This window comes from Betta splendens, chromosome 14, assembly GCF_900634795.4.
Source record: "Betta splendens chromosome 14, fBetSpl5.4, whole genome shotgun sequence".
NCBI lineage: Eukaryota > Metazoa > Chordata > Actinopteri > Anabantiformes > Osphronemidae > Betta > Betta splendens.
Genome location: NC_040894.2, coordinates 8,023,358 through 8,036,289, shown reverse-complemented (window position 1 = coordinate 8,036,289; position 12,932 = coordinate 8,023,358). Strand labels below are relative to the sequence as shown.

General features: G+C 45.3%; 1 protein-coding gene across 7 annotated transcripts in view; it reads left to right on the top strand.

The window, feature by feature from the left end:
* The window catches only part of LOC114869057 (disks large homolog 4), a 46,307-nt gene extending 33,728 nt beyond the window's left edge, over positions 1 to 12,579 (top strand). For all 7 annotated transcript variants that reach the window (XM_055514619.1, XM_029172868.3, XM_029172867.3 and 4 more), the window contains 19 exons: positions 2,384 to 2,437; positions 3,074 to 3,124; positions 3,320 to 3,444; positions 3,705 to 3,874; positions 3,990 to 4,126; positions 4,379 to 4,523; positions 4,799 to 4,934; positions 5,521 to 5,677; positions 5,780 to 5,882; positions 5,984 to 6,098; positions 6,952 to 7,128; positions 7,234 to 7,276; positions 7,359 to 7,389; positions 7,499 to 7,546; positions 7,672 to 7,773; positions 7,969 to 8,141; positions 8,247 to 8,359; positions 8,445 to 8,536; positions 9,372 to 12,579. In XM_055514619.1, coding sequence (XP_055370594.1) covers positions 2,384 to 2,437; positions 3,074 to 3,124; positions 3,320 to 3,444; positions 3,705 to 3,874; positions 3,990 to 4,126; positions 4,379 to 4,523; positions 4,799 to 4,934; positions 5,521 to 5,677; positions 5,780 to 5,882; positions 5,984 to 6,098; positions 6,952 to 7,128; positions 7,234 to 7,276; positions 7,359 to 7,389; positions 7,499 to 7,546; positions 7,672 to 7,773; positions 7,969 to 8,141; positions 8,247 to 8,359; positions 8,445 to 8,536; positions 9,372 to 9,478 — 2,079 coding nt within the window. In that variant the 3' untranslated portion in view covers positions 9,479 to 12,579. The remainder of the gene's footprint in view (positions 1 to 2,383; positions 2,438 to 3,073; positions 3,125 to 3,319; positions 3,445 to 3,704; positions 3,875 to 3,989; positions 4,127 to 4,378; positions 4,524 to 4,798; positions 4,935 to 5,520; positions 5,678 to 5,779; positions 5,883 to 5,983; positions 6,099 to 6,951; positions 7,129 to 7,233; positions 7,277 to 7,358; positions 7,390 to 7,498; positions 7,547 to 7,671; positions 7,774 to 7,968; positions 8,142 to 8,246; positions 8,360 to 8,444; positions 8,537 to 9,371) is intronic.
* Positions 12,580 to 12,932: the final 353 nt, after the last annotated feature.

The window sequence follows — 12,932 nt, the reverse complement described above, 5'->3', positions numbered from 1 at the left end:
TGTGTACGACCACTAACTGCACACCCCCACAGCACACACACACACACACACACACACACACACACACACACACACACACACACACACACACACACCTTTTCCTACACGCCACACATGTACGTGGGATTTAAAAAGGAGCCAATAAGTGAGCAATGTGCATGATTTGACGTCCAAATTAGCCTCTGTCACAGTCTGCACTAAAACCCACACACCAGCACAGAGGTAGCTAAATCACCAGCCGTCCAACATTAAATAACACTTCACGCAAGTCTTGTCTCCTCGTTTCCATTTCAGTAATAGGCTGCACAGCCCCTGAGCTCCCACTATTTGGTATTTACTGTTGTACAGCTGTTCCGAGACACACTGTTCCATAACGTTTGCCTGCCTTTCTACGGCTCTCCAGACAACAACATCTTCATAGACACGTCAGTAGTTTGTGGTTTGATCTCCGGCAAGTGCACACTTTGCAGAATGTTCAACGCTGAGGCTCTTCTAAACAGAGCTGGACCGACTTTAAAGCTCGCGCCTCGAGACGAACAGTGGACATTTGTCACACGAGATGTCGGTTATCTTATACGTTAGTCTTCATCATGATCACCATTCATCAGGCTGCCTCAAGTGTCCGCGCTCACAGATTGGGCTGCACAGACCACACGGACTGTTCATCTGATGGTGTTGTCATCCTCCTGAGGAGCGAGGGCCCGATACGCATTCCTAACGTCTCCTAAACCCTCGCGGGTCCCGCTGCTAAGCCGCCCACGCTAATTAATTTATACAGTCGCTAATAGAGAAAAGAAATTGATTGAACACACTGCTTCACCCTTTAGCTGCTCCTTTTCTTGCCTCAGCGTTTTGCAAGCTTGGATATTGATTTACATTCTTTAGTTAGGACAATTATTAAGTTGCAATGGGCCACACAAGGTAAAACAATGTATTTCTTCCTGTTATTCTTGCAGAGTGGGTTTGTTAAAATATAGGTGGGCAGGAGCGGCAAAACAATGTAAATCTCCCTGTCAAATGGAGAGAGAGGGAGAAGGCGCTGTCAGAAATCGCTGCAGGGAAGCTGCCTGCACTGGGCTTGGATTTCTGCTGGCTACGGTCATTATTTCTGTCTCTAGATAAGGAATTTGACGTAATGCTCAGCAGCATGGCCCGTTGGACGCGGCTGCACAATGGAGCTCTGCACAGACAACTGCTGGAATCAAATGGTGGGCGGTTGGAGACCAGCTCGCATGTGGATGATGGTTTCATTCGTTTTTGACAATGACGATGACGGACAGTTTTTGTGTAAACAGGCCTCACGTTAGCAAATGATAACGTTTGACTTAATTTAAAGCAAAGTGTGTTTAAAATGCTTTACTGGCTAAGTGTGTGCATTTGTTTTGGGTAAAAGCTTGAAGTTGCAGCTGCGTGTATGTGTCTGAGCTGTCGTTTCTCTAAAGGCCACTTTGATGCTGTTGTTTGCTTTTCTGTGAGCGCTTTCGACGCAAAGCGTCAGCTAATCAGCCCGCTTCAGAACAATGGCGGAAATAAACAGAGGCGCGAGACGGGGGCCGTCAGACGTCGTTTTCCCAGGAGCACGGCACCTAACGGCGCGTTTACGTTCTCCAACATCAGACACCCGATGACGAGGGTGAATCCTCAAAAGAAGCACGAAACAATGGTAATGTAAGAGGCTTAAAAGGAGGCAGACGAGCGCGAAGCGTGGAGGTTCAGACGAGCTGACAGAGGAAAGTCCCTGCAGGTAAACCCGAGCCACATGAAAGGCGGAGCCGTCCCGGCGCTCCTCGTGCTCCCCGCGCGGCTTTGTTCCCGCTGAACCGCATCACTCAGGTTTTACCCTGACGCCGGAACACATTTTGATAAGAACTAGCTTGGTAGATGATAGTCGGTTACCGCGCGGCCTGTCAGCGCCTTGTTGTCCCCCCGTCATCCTCCGCGTGCGCGCGATCGGGCGCGCGCTGGGAGATTGCCGCCATGTGCTGTCAGCGCGAATCACCGAGCGGTTTGTTTTGAAAGGACCAGTGGGCGGGAGGCGGACGTCCGCGTCCGCCGCATCCACTACGTCGCCATTTAAAACATCAGTAATACAAGCTATACTGTAATTCAACCACCGGCGAACGCAAGCCAGGCGCAGAGAGCGCAAACCTGGCCAATAGCGTGAATTATGTCTAGGTCCATTACTGGTGGAGAATAACAAATGGCTCCTCCATCCTTTAGCTGGAGCAGACGGAGAAGCGTGTTGTCACAGCTAAAAGCTAAAATGGCCATCGGTCTTGGCCGTGAATGAAGGTTTTAGGAATATAGTGAGTTCCTTCTGGAGCCTCCTCTTTGACTTTCTGCTATTATTTCTTAATATTATTTCATCTCTCTCTCCCTCCAGGGAAATACTCCCCCAGTCGTGGTGAACACTGACACACTCGATGGATCCCCATATGTAAGGATTATGCTTAATCTCCTCTTTATTGTATTATTATGTTAGCTTGGACTAACATGCTCAGTCTGCATTATCAGTGCTTTTACTCATTTGCCAGCATCCAGGTGGGTTTTAATCATTGTTTTAACGTGAAGAATAATGAATTTAACGAATAATTACTTTTATTTTTACGTACATTTGACAAAACAAATGGCTCCTTCATTGGAGCCACAGCTCTTTAATGATGCGCCGCTTTCAACTGGAAGCAGTTTAAATATAAACTGTGAGGGATTAGCGGCGTCTCAGAGAAAAGGCTGCCGATACTGTACATACCGGCGTTGGGGCTCCGCAGCAGCACGAAGAGTAGATGTTTTCTAGGTCACATACTAGAACAGTGAAGTCTGGAGTTCTTTAAATTTACTCTTCCTCTGGGAGATCCCTAATTGCAGAGGTAAAGCTGATGTGTAGCTTTAGTTCTTCAGCCAGTCGAGAGTGAAAGAATAGTGCTGCTGGTATGGTATCACCCAGGCACCAGACCGATCCACACATAAATCATGTCAAACAGGAGCAGACTCTATATTGAGATACATTGACACCAGATTTAGACTCGTACTGTGGTTAAAGGTAAAGTTATAAACCAACCTCTCCTCGTCACAGGTGAATGGGACTGAAGGGGAAATCGAGTACGAGGAGATCACACTGGAGAGAGTGAGTCTGATAAAAGGATGTTTCAGTCGTAATTTCATTTATAGTATATGTGTGTAATATTCTGAACAGCTCCCATATTAATTATTAGTGGCCCTCATCCAACACGATACAGCAGCATTATGCATAACGGTTATAGATAAATGCTACTGACGTGATTAATATCATTTGTGCTTATGGTTTGACTTGGTGCTGCAGGGTAACTCAGGCCTGGGCTTCAGTATAGCTGGGGGAACAGACAATCCCCATGTGGGAGATGACCCCAGCATCTTCATCACCAAAATCATCCCTGGAGGAGCCGCGGCGCAGGACGGACGGCTCAGGTAACACACAGGCAGTGGGTGAACTGGACCCATAAACCCCTTTGCTATCATGACTTTAAAGCTTTAAAGTGTAGATGTTTGCATGTTGAGAGTTCGTACTGTAGGAAAGGCCAGATGTTCTGTTGTGAAACTAGATCCTTTGGCTCAGACTGACTGTTCCTGGCCTCGTCTGGTGCGGCATTACACCTGATTTCTTCATCAAAACAAAAGCGCGAGCTATATTTTCACCCTTCCTCCCACTGTCTCTCTATGTTTCTTAGTGTGAATGACTGCATCCTATTTGTGAATGATGTTGATGTGAGGGAGGTGACGCACAGCCAGGCTGTGGAGGCTCTCAAGGAGGCAGGTGCTATCGTCCGCCTTTACGTTCTCCGTAGAAAGCCAGCAGCTGAGAAGGTCACTGAAATCAAACTCATCAAAGGGCCTAAAGGTAGGTGACGATAGGTGTGGACTGTAAAGGGCTTTGCTCCTGGCTAATTTAACAAATCTGCTGTGTGTTCGCTCATGCCTCACCCGCTGCTTCTTTCTGCACTTCCTTTTCTCAGGATTAGGTTTCAGCATCGCTGGAGGCGTCGGCAACCAGCATATACCAGGCGACAACAGCATCTATGTCACCAAAATCATTGAAGGCGGAGCAGCGCATAAAGACGGACGCCTGCAGATCGGGGACAAAATCTTAGCGGTTCGTCACTTAGTTATTACTGATTCGTTTATGGTGCTGTGTGATATCACTGATCAGAGCACAAACCCAAGTTTTTGTGGTCTAGAATAGATGTGTATGGATGGAAAACAGTAGAAGAGACTTAAATTTCAAACAGCATTACTGCCATCTACTGGACAATGGGGAGAATGTAACAGTAGCCTCAAAATGGTGTCTGAACAAACGTCTCTGCATGACTGAGCTTTCCTTCTTCCTCCTGTTGGGAATGATCAGGTCAACAACGTGTGTCTGGAAGATGTGATGCATGAGGATGCGGTAGGGGCTCTGAAGAACACAGCTGAGGTGGTGTACCTCAGGGTGGCCAAGCCCAACAACCTGTTTCTGACCAACTCCTACAACCCTCCAGACCTCACCAGCAGTAAGCCCCATGTTTTTGTACACAGCCACTCTTTACTAGACTACCAGAACACTGTTTCTATATATGTGAGGTGGAAGCTACTGGTCCTGTAACCCATAAATCTCACTGCAGGCTTTGATGTAATGACATCATTCTGTGTTGATGACCAGAAATGATTCATAGCAAACATTAAGGAAATATCATGTTACAAAAATGCATTTAGTGACATGGTGGTGACATCTGCACAGTGCCTCCCTGGTATATTATCCTGATCTCCTGTCTTGCGTTTTTTACAGCTTATTCCCATATGGACACCGAACTCAGCCACCCCAACTATCTGGGCTCAGATTACCCACAAGCCCTCACTCCCACCTCACCTAGTCGGTTTTCTCCTGTCCTACATGGCTTGATGGGAGATGACGACATCCCCCGGTGAGCAATGATCCTTCATCTATTTTTCATGTACATTCACTTCAGAAAATATTGCCATCATGTTTTTATGGGTTGTAAATTAGAAATAGCACTTTTATCTATAAGCCTACAGTCAATAAACCCTAGTTAAAGTGACATACCAGTAGACATATGACTGTGTTTTATAACGTTGAACTCTTATTCACATGGTTGGTACTTTACTTAATAGAAGAACCTTTGGCAGCAGTTACAGCTCTGAATCTTTTAGGATTTGGAAGGGAAGTATCTATGAGCTGCCATGTTCAGGCCTCTCCACAGATGCTCGCTGAGGTTTAGGTCAGAGAGCAGCGTTACCTCGGCTGCCGGTTTAACTTGAATCTCTGGTTGCAGTCACTGTGGGGCAGGTTTTACTCAAGGACATTTCTTTGTGTGTCCGCTATGTTTACCCCCAGGGATGGTTTTAGATGGTATCAGATTATATTGCTCAACAGACGTAATGCTTAGCATTTAGCCCAAATAGATCAATGGTTTCATCAGACTAGATCACATTTTCTTCACGCTCTCAAAGCGCTAGTGACTATGTCCTGTTTTCGTCACCATTTTCCAGAGAGCCTCGAAGAGTTCTGATCCACCGAGGTTCCACAGGTCTGGGATTCAACATTGTGGGAGGCGAGGATGGAGAGGGAATATTCATCTCCTTTATCCTGGCAGGCGGCCCCGCTGATCTTAGTGGAGAGCTGCACAAGGGCGATCAGATCCTGAGTGTAAGGGCAATTATTTTCACCAAGCTGTCACACAACATGACAGGACCTCAAGGGTGACACATAGTGTTTGATGATGGTTATCCGTGCGTGTGTGTATGTCAGGTAAATGGCGTAGACCTGCGCATGGCCACACACGAACAGGCAGCCGCGGCCCTGAAGAACGCCGGCCAGACCGTGACGATCATCGCTCAGTACCGACCCGATGGTAAAACCTCACCTGTCGTACGCAATCCCTTCGTACAGAAACAGTCTCTCTCTCGTGGTTAAAGTGTATTTTTATCTGTATCTGTGCATTATTTGTTCCAGAGTACAGCCGATTCGAGGCGAAGATCCACGACTTGAGAGAACAGCTGATGAACAGCAGCATGGGCTCTGGGACCACGACACTAAGGAGCAACCCCAAGAGAGGCTTCTACATCAGGTCTCACACTCACCTTGATTACATGACCTGAACTATTAATACAGTGATGTAATAAAATATCCACGAATAATCAGGCATTTACTGAGGAATGAAGCTCAAACAGTATGACCTGCCTGGAATTTTAATAAGTTCATTAACAGTACACTCTGTAAATATACAAGCAGCATATCGTTATACTTTCCAACACAGACACCATGTCACACTGTGCTTCTATCTGTGCACATTCCAGACATTTACTGACTATATTAGATGGAAACATCGCCAGGAGATGTTACTGTGACACTCTAAGCCATTTTCAAGCCAATTACTTAAAGCTGTAGGATTCGTCCGTGCACATCCAGCGTGTGTAAAGCTCTTTACAAACAGTTGACAAATGCCTTGACCTGCCGCTTACCACTGTTTGTACAGCACCAATTTACTAATAGCATCTACTGTCAGTGAGGATCAAAACATCCTTTCAAGCCGCGCTGAGGAAACAAGATCGCAATGCCGTCAACTATAAATTAAAAAAAGGCTTGTCTTTGAGATAACGTGCTCTGCAATTATAATAAGTACCACAATCTGCAGGCTAACACAGAGTCACATCACACAGCAAAGAGTGTGGCGTGCGTGTCCGAACGGTACAAACAGTGATGTGAACATTAACCGGTGGCTTCAGATATAAGGGATGAAAATAAAAATCATTAAAGGCCGATTGAACTCACAGCAGTGAGAGTTCATCTGTGACGTGGCAGGGAAATAAAACTTATTTAAAAACAAACGGGTCTAAACTATAAGAAAACATCTTTCACTTTTTTTGATGGGCCATTAAAAAGCCGTCTGTATTAACTGACCCTATTTTCTCGTCACTTAGGGCTCTGTTTGACTATGACAAGACTGCGGACTGTGGTTTCCTCAGTCAAGCCCTGGGCTTCAGGTTTGGGGATGTGCTGCATGTCCTGGACTGTGGAGACGAGGAGTGGTGGCAGGCTCGTAAGGTCAGCCCCCAGAATGAGGCGGAAGAGGTCGGATTTATCCCCAGCAAGCACAGGTCAGAGGGAGAGCCAGCCATGTGTGCTTTACAGCTGCTAAGCATCTGGTCTAGGAGTTACAGATGATAAATATTCAATTTGACTGTTCTTTCATGTTTTTGCAGAGTGGAAAGAAAAGAGTGGTCTCGCGTTAACACCAAAGAGAGGGTACATTTATTCATCTGTCTGAGTGAGGCCTCCTCTCTCCAGTTGTGTTTTGTCATTAATTCTTCTCTGGTTTCTCCTATAGGACCATGGGCGAGACAGCCTGAGCACACAAGGTAGTGAATATGGAACATGCATGAGTATTAAAATGTGTCACATACAGTACACACAAATAAAGAGTAGCACATAAACCACAGTCTGAATCCTGCTGTCCTCTGTCTCCAGGGAGAGATAAAACCTCCCACAGTTATGAGACAGTTACCCAGGTGGAAGGTAAGGTCAGAAAGAGGAGGGTTGCTCATTTAAGCCCTTAATTTATAATTGAATTTAATTTCTGCTATGACTCCTGTATGTTGAATGCTTCCACTCTCTTTCTTCTGTCGCTCCCTCATGCTCAGTTCATTACGCGAGGCCCATCATCATTCTCGGCCCCGTAAAGGACAGGATAAATGATGACCTGCTGTCTGAGTTTCCTGATAAGTTTGGATCTTGTGTCCCACGTGAGTAATTACGCTGTCACTTCCCGAGACTGATCAGCAGTCGGGTTTTCATTCCATGTCACTGCTGCCACCTGGAGCCATTTCAGGTTGACGTCTGCATAATGCGTCCTCTCTCCGAGAAGTAATTGCTTTAATTTCGAGATTTGGAGTTGTACTGTATTTTTTGCTTTTATTGTTCTGCTTTCTGCCTGACAGACACCACACGGCCCAAGAGGGAATATGAGGTGGATGGCCGGGACTATCACTTTGTGTCGTCACGGGAACAGATGGAGAAGGACATTCAGAGCCATCGGTTCATCGAGGCGGGCCAGTACAACAGCCACCTGTACGGCACCAGCGTGCAGAGCGTCCGCGAGGTGGCTGAGCAGGTGAGCAACATTAAAATGAATGTAAATTTAAGAGGAACACGAATCTTAATAATGTTCATGCTTCTTGCATGCTTCTTTTTCTTCCTTGTACGTGTGCACAAGCAGCAGGGGAAACACTGCATCCTGGACGTATCAGCCAACGCTGTGCGCAGGCTACAAGCGGCTCAGCTCCATCCCATCGCCATCTTCGTCCGGCCCAAGTCTCTGGAGAATGTGCTGTACGTGATGCAGATGTCTGCTTGAACGCGTTGAAAAGCCTGAAAAATAAAAAGTCTGCTACAATTTGGTTTGTTACGTTGACAGAGAGATAAACACCCGCCTGACGGAGGAGCAGGCCAGAAAAGGAATGGACCGAGCTCTCAAACTAGAGCAAGACTTCCTCGAGTGCTTCTCAGGTAAGAGCAGCAGCAGAAGAAGAGTCTATGTAAATGCACCTACATGATGTACACAGAGCAACACACAGAACCGGATAGTTCTAAGCACAAAACTATCTTTACTACATAATGTGTGCATATTTAGCAGTGGATGTGGGATTTGGAGTAGTGCAGCACCAGATGGCAAACATGAGCTAATACACCTGTGTTTGCGCTTCACTACTTACTCCTAATCTAGTGGATTTGGAATGGTGATCTTAAAATTCTTCATCATTATACGTTTACAAGATTTGACAAACAGCAGCTCGTCCGTTGAGTTGGCTCGTTGTTGATGTCAACAGTATAAACTCAGTTCTCCTTATTTCAGCGTTAAAATCAGACACGCCTTTCCCGCAATGATAAGCTCTACACTTCCATGTTCCAGGTATTATTGAGAGATAAATGCAGATTCGGGCTGCTTTTAACATTTAGGAGACATATTCAGGTCAAATCACAGCAGACATCAGAATTTGACTGATAAGCTTCCTGGCAAACCCTCTGCTGTCTACAGGAGGCCACTGAATAGGTGTGAGATAAAAACTAGAGCATCTTTCTGGTTTAACAATGTGATTTATCGCCCTACTGTTAATGCAGGCAGATTATCAAACTGTATTAATGATGTACAGCCTCTTAATTGAGTCTGTCTTCCATTGTCTGATAAACATCCATCTTTTCTCTTCCTCCCTCTTATGTTTACATTTTACTGGCTTCCTGCTGTGTCTCTTTTCTCTTTGTTTGCCGCTGCCTGTGTTTTTTTTTTTCCCCATCGCTCTTTGTTTCGTCTTCTCCCCCTCACTCTTCCTGTGTCCTGCTGCAGCTGTCGTGGAAGGGGATAGCTTTGAAGAAGTCTACCACAAAGTAAAGACAGTGATCGAGGAGCAATCAGGGCCTTACATCTGGATCCCCACTCGGGAGAGGCTGTGATGCTGCACCCCCTCCCCCTTCCCTACCTCCCCCCAGCCCTCCCCCCTGCTTCCCTCACAGCCACCTAACGACACCGCCCTTCACCCTCACAGCCAAGCCAGCCTCGCCTGCCTGTCTGTCCTCAAGCAAAGTCAGTGCTTAGGCAATCACCGAGAATGACACAGAGAGACAAATGCATACGAAGTCAAACAGCGAGAAACAAGAGTGACACAGCGAGACACGAACGAAACCAAATAGGAGACACAGAGACAGAGGTTAACACAGCGATGTGATAGACTGAGAGAAGAGACTTCATCAGTATTGCTCTTTGATAAGACAGGACTGAGTGTTGAGACCCTGCTTGCACACTTAGCATTAAAATGCATCCGGGCCACATGTGGACAGCTCTCAATACAGCTGTGGCTGCTCCCAGATCTGGTGACGCAAAGTGGCACAGTTTATTTAGCCGCGCCAAACAACTTATTGTGTAATGTGTGTTTTTCCTGTTTAGACACAGCCGAGGTTTCTCGTAATATAAAATCAAATGAGAATCAGAAACCAATTAGAAGCGATGACTTGATACGCAGCGTGGGAACTGCAGTTATTCTAGATCGAAAGCAGTCTGGATGTACACGGACACTAATCACTGGGTCTGAACGGGGGTCCAACCAGAGGACAGGGACGGACTCTAGGACAGTATTAGGACCACCGCACCTTCCTAGCCGTTTCACAACCCCGTCAGACACCTTGACACACCAAGCTTGGAGATGGAGATGCTGGCCCTTTTTCTATCCCATCCTTGTGGCTCTCCTCCTCCTGTCAGCATTTGCCTTGTTTCAGGACGGAAAAGAGAAAGAGGACCGAGAACGAAGAGCCCAGATCCTTCCCTCGCGGCCAGGAGCCTTTTATCAACAAGAGTACTTTTTAGTGTGAATCTCTTCTCGGTTCTGGGTGTGAGGTAAACCTCAGTAACCACGGCCAACATTTGCTCAATTGCTCAGTGGTGAATATTGAGTTCAAACCATGAATAATGTTAAATAACCTGAATTTGTGCATGCATCCTCAAAAACGACGGAGATAGGAGATAAAACTATAGAAAAAAAGAGAAAATATAAAAAGAATGGTGGGTATGTAGAGTGTGTTCTCCTATTTGCCTCCTTGTTGTTGGAGGGGCGTCTCATGAAAGACAAAGGAGGACAAGGGAGACACAGCGATGACGGCGTTGAGAGGCCGGTCCGGAGCGCAATAGATCCTCTGACACCGTTTAGCCTCCGATCTCTTATGCACACACACTCACACCTATTCACTGACACACACACAAGTAGAGTTGTAATCTCAGCTGTAACCTAGCACACTCCTCTCTGCGGGAGGGGGGGACTGGCTGTTCTGACCGGCTCGTCAGAATCCAGGATGAATGTTATCTCTCTAGGCACAAACAGCGGAGCTGTTAGCGTCATCACACCGCAGCCAACTCACCGATCACTCTTCCAAAAGAATCCCTCGACCGCAGACGTACACACTGTTTCCAGTGGCCGCTGTAAAAGCCATGGTGAGTGTGTGTGTGTGTGTGTATGTGTGCGTGTGTGTGTGCGCGTGTGTCTGTGCAATTGTGCACATTCATGTGTGGAACTCCTCTGTGTGGGAGGAATAGGTCTTCTTTTATTCTCTCTTCCACTTTTTCTCTGCTTCTTTCTCCTCCTTGTGTCCACACAAATTAAGCTAAGTCATGTTTAACAAATAAATGGCCTATATATAAATATAAATATACATATAAATATATATATATATCTTTTTTATGACAATTTCTAATGGAACTAAGTCTGTAAAAATCAACATCTCCAAACAATATTCCATTGATTTCTTTGGGTAATATTGCAGTTTGGTTGTTGACTTTACTCACGTTCCCATTTTATTGTTGTAAAATGCAGCGAAACAAAATAATAGACCCGCTCAAGTCGACATAAGCAAACGTCACACTGGAGCGCCGGAGAACGACATACCCGATATGTCCTTACACAAGTTCAAAATGAGTTGGAACGAGTACGATGCAGCTGTGTGTGTCTGTGTGTGTGTGTGTGACAGAGTAGATGAGAGCTTGATGTATAAAATACAAATTATATTATATGAGAATAACTATAACATCCACTAGTGGTTGTAATGCATAATATATAAACGGGTCGTGTGTGTGCGTGTCTGTGTGTGTGTCAGAGAGAGAGAGTGAAACACACACATGAAGATGAAGTGCAATATCGCCATGGTGTTATGCAATGAAGATGGTTTCACATGTGTCTATTAAAAAAGTATTTATGAAGTTTGCACTGCTACTGGTATCAACAGGTAAAAGATTAATGAAAGCAAAATGACTCAAAGATTTTATGAGCATGTGTTTGTATTTACATTGTCCTGAAGGTGGAAATATTGATGGAAGTGACCATTCATATTTATTGTTTGTTTATTTTTGCTCACTGGCTTCTCTCAGCTTATGATGGAACAGCGGAGGCTTCTGAATGACTATCAGCGTGTGTTTTTCTTTATCATTTAATATTTATTTACTTGTGTGACTGGCTCCATCTCCAAGTCTGTATATTTTTGTATTTTTCCACACTGGGAGAGCTTTTAGGTTTTGGCCAGAAATGCTGTAAATAGATCAGAAGTGTTGGCGTCCCGCGTGGCTTTAGGTGTAGCCATGCACAACTGCTGGATGGATGGATGGATGGATGAATGGATGCAAGTCCGAACTCCATCAGAGCCAGTCATCTGCCCACATGTACACACACATCTACACAGAAAGACATCGGCATATACATTTACATGCACACACTGATAGAATCACGTGACCACACGTCCATGAATGAAATAATATGTTTTCAGTTTCTTTCTTTGAGGGTTCAATGTGTTTCTTAATATCTCTCTCAGCCATCCGTATCATAGTGTGATATTCCTTATAAAATATATGAATTTTTACAGAAAAGACTGATTACAAAGTTACAACAAAGTCAACTGATGCAGAAAAATATATTTAACAATGACAATATCAAGCAAAATATAATGTTCAAGTTCAGTGAAGCGCTTGTTGTAAATTAGCTATAAAATAATAAAAAGAATTTAAAAATGCTTTCTGACGATGGACTCATTGGCCTGTTTTGTTTTTCTCACACTTGTCTATGTGTCCATGAGTTGACGCCTCACAGTTCTTCTGACGGCTGCAAAAATAGTCCCTGTGCGACCAGGGGAGGGCAGTCATTCTCCATTTTCAGCTACTTATACTGTACAAGCTCCTCTCAGCTGCATATGCAAATACTTGGTTCATATTTACTAGTCGCTCCCACACCTCCCTGTGTCTCATCAGGGGAACCATTTTCTCTTTGGGAAAGCACACAATGAGAATCTGTTTATTGGACAGTATGTTATGCCACTGTGTGTGTGTGTGTGTGTGTGTGTGTGTGTGTGTGTGTGTGTGTGTGTGTGTGTGTGT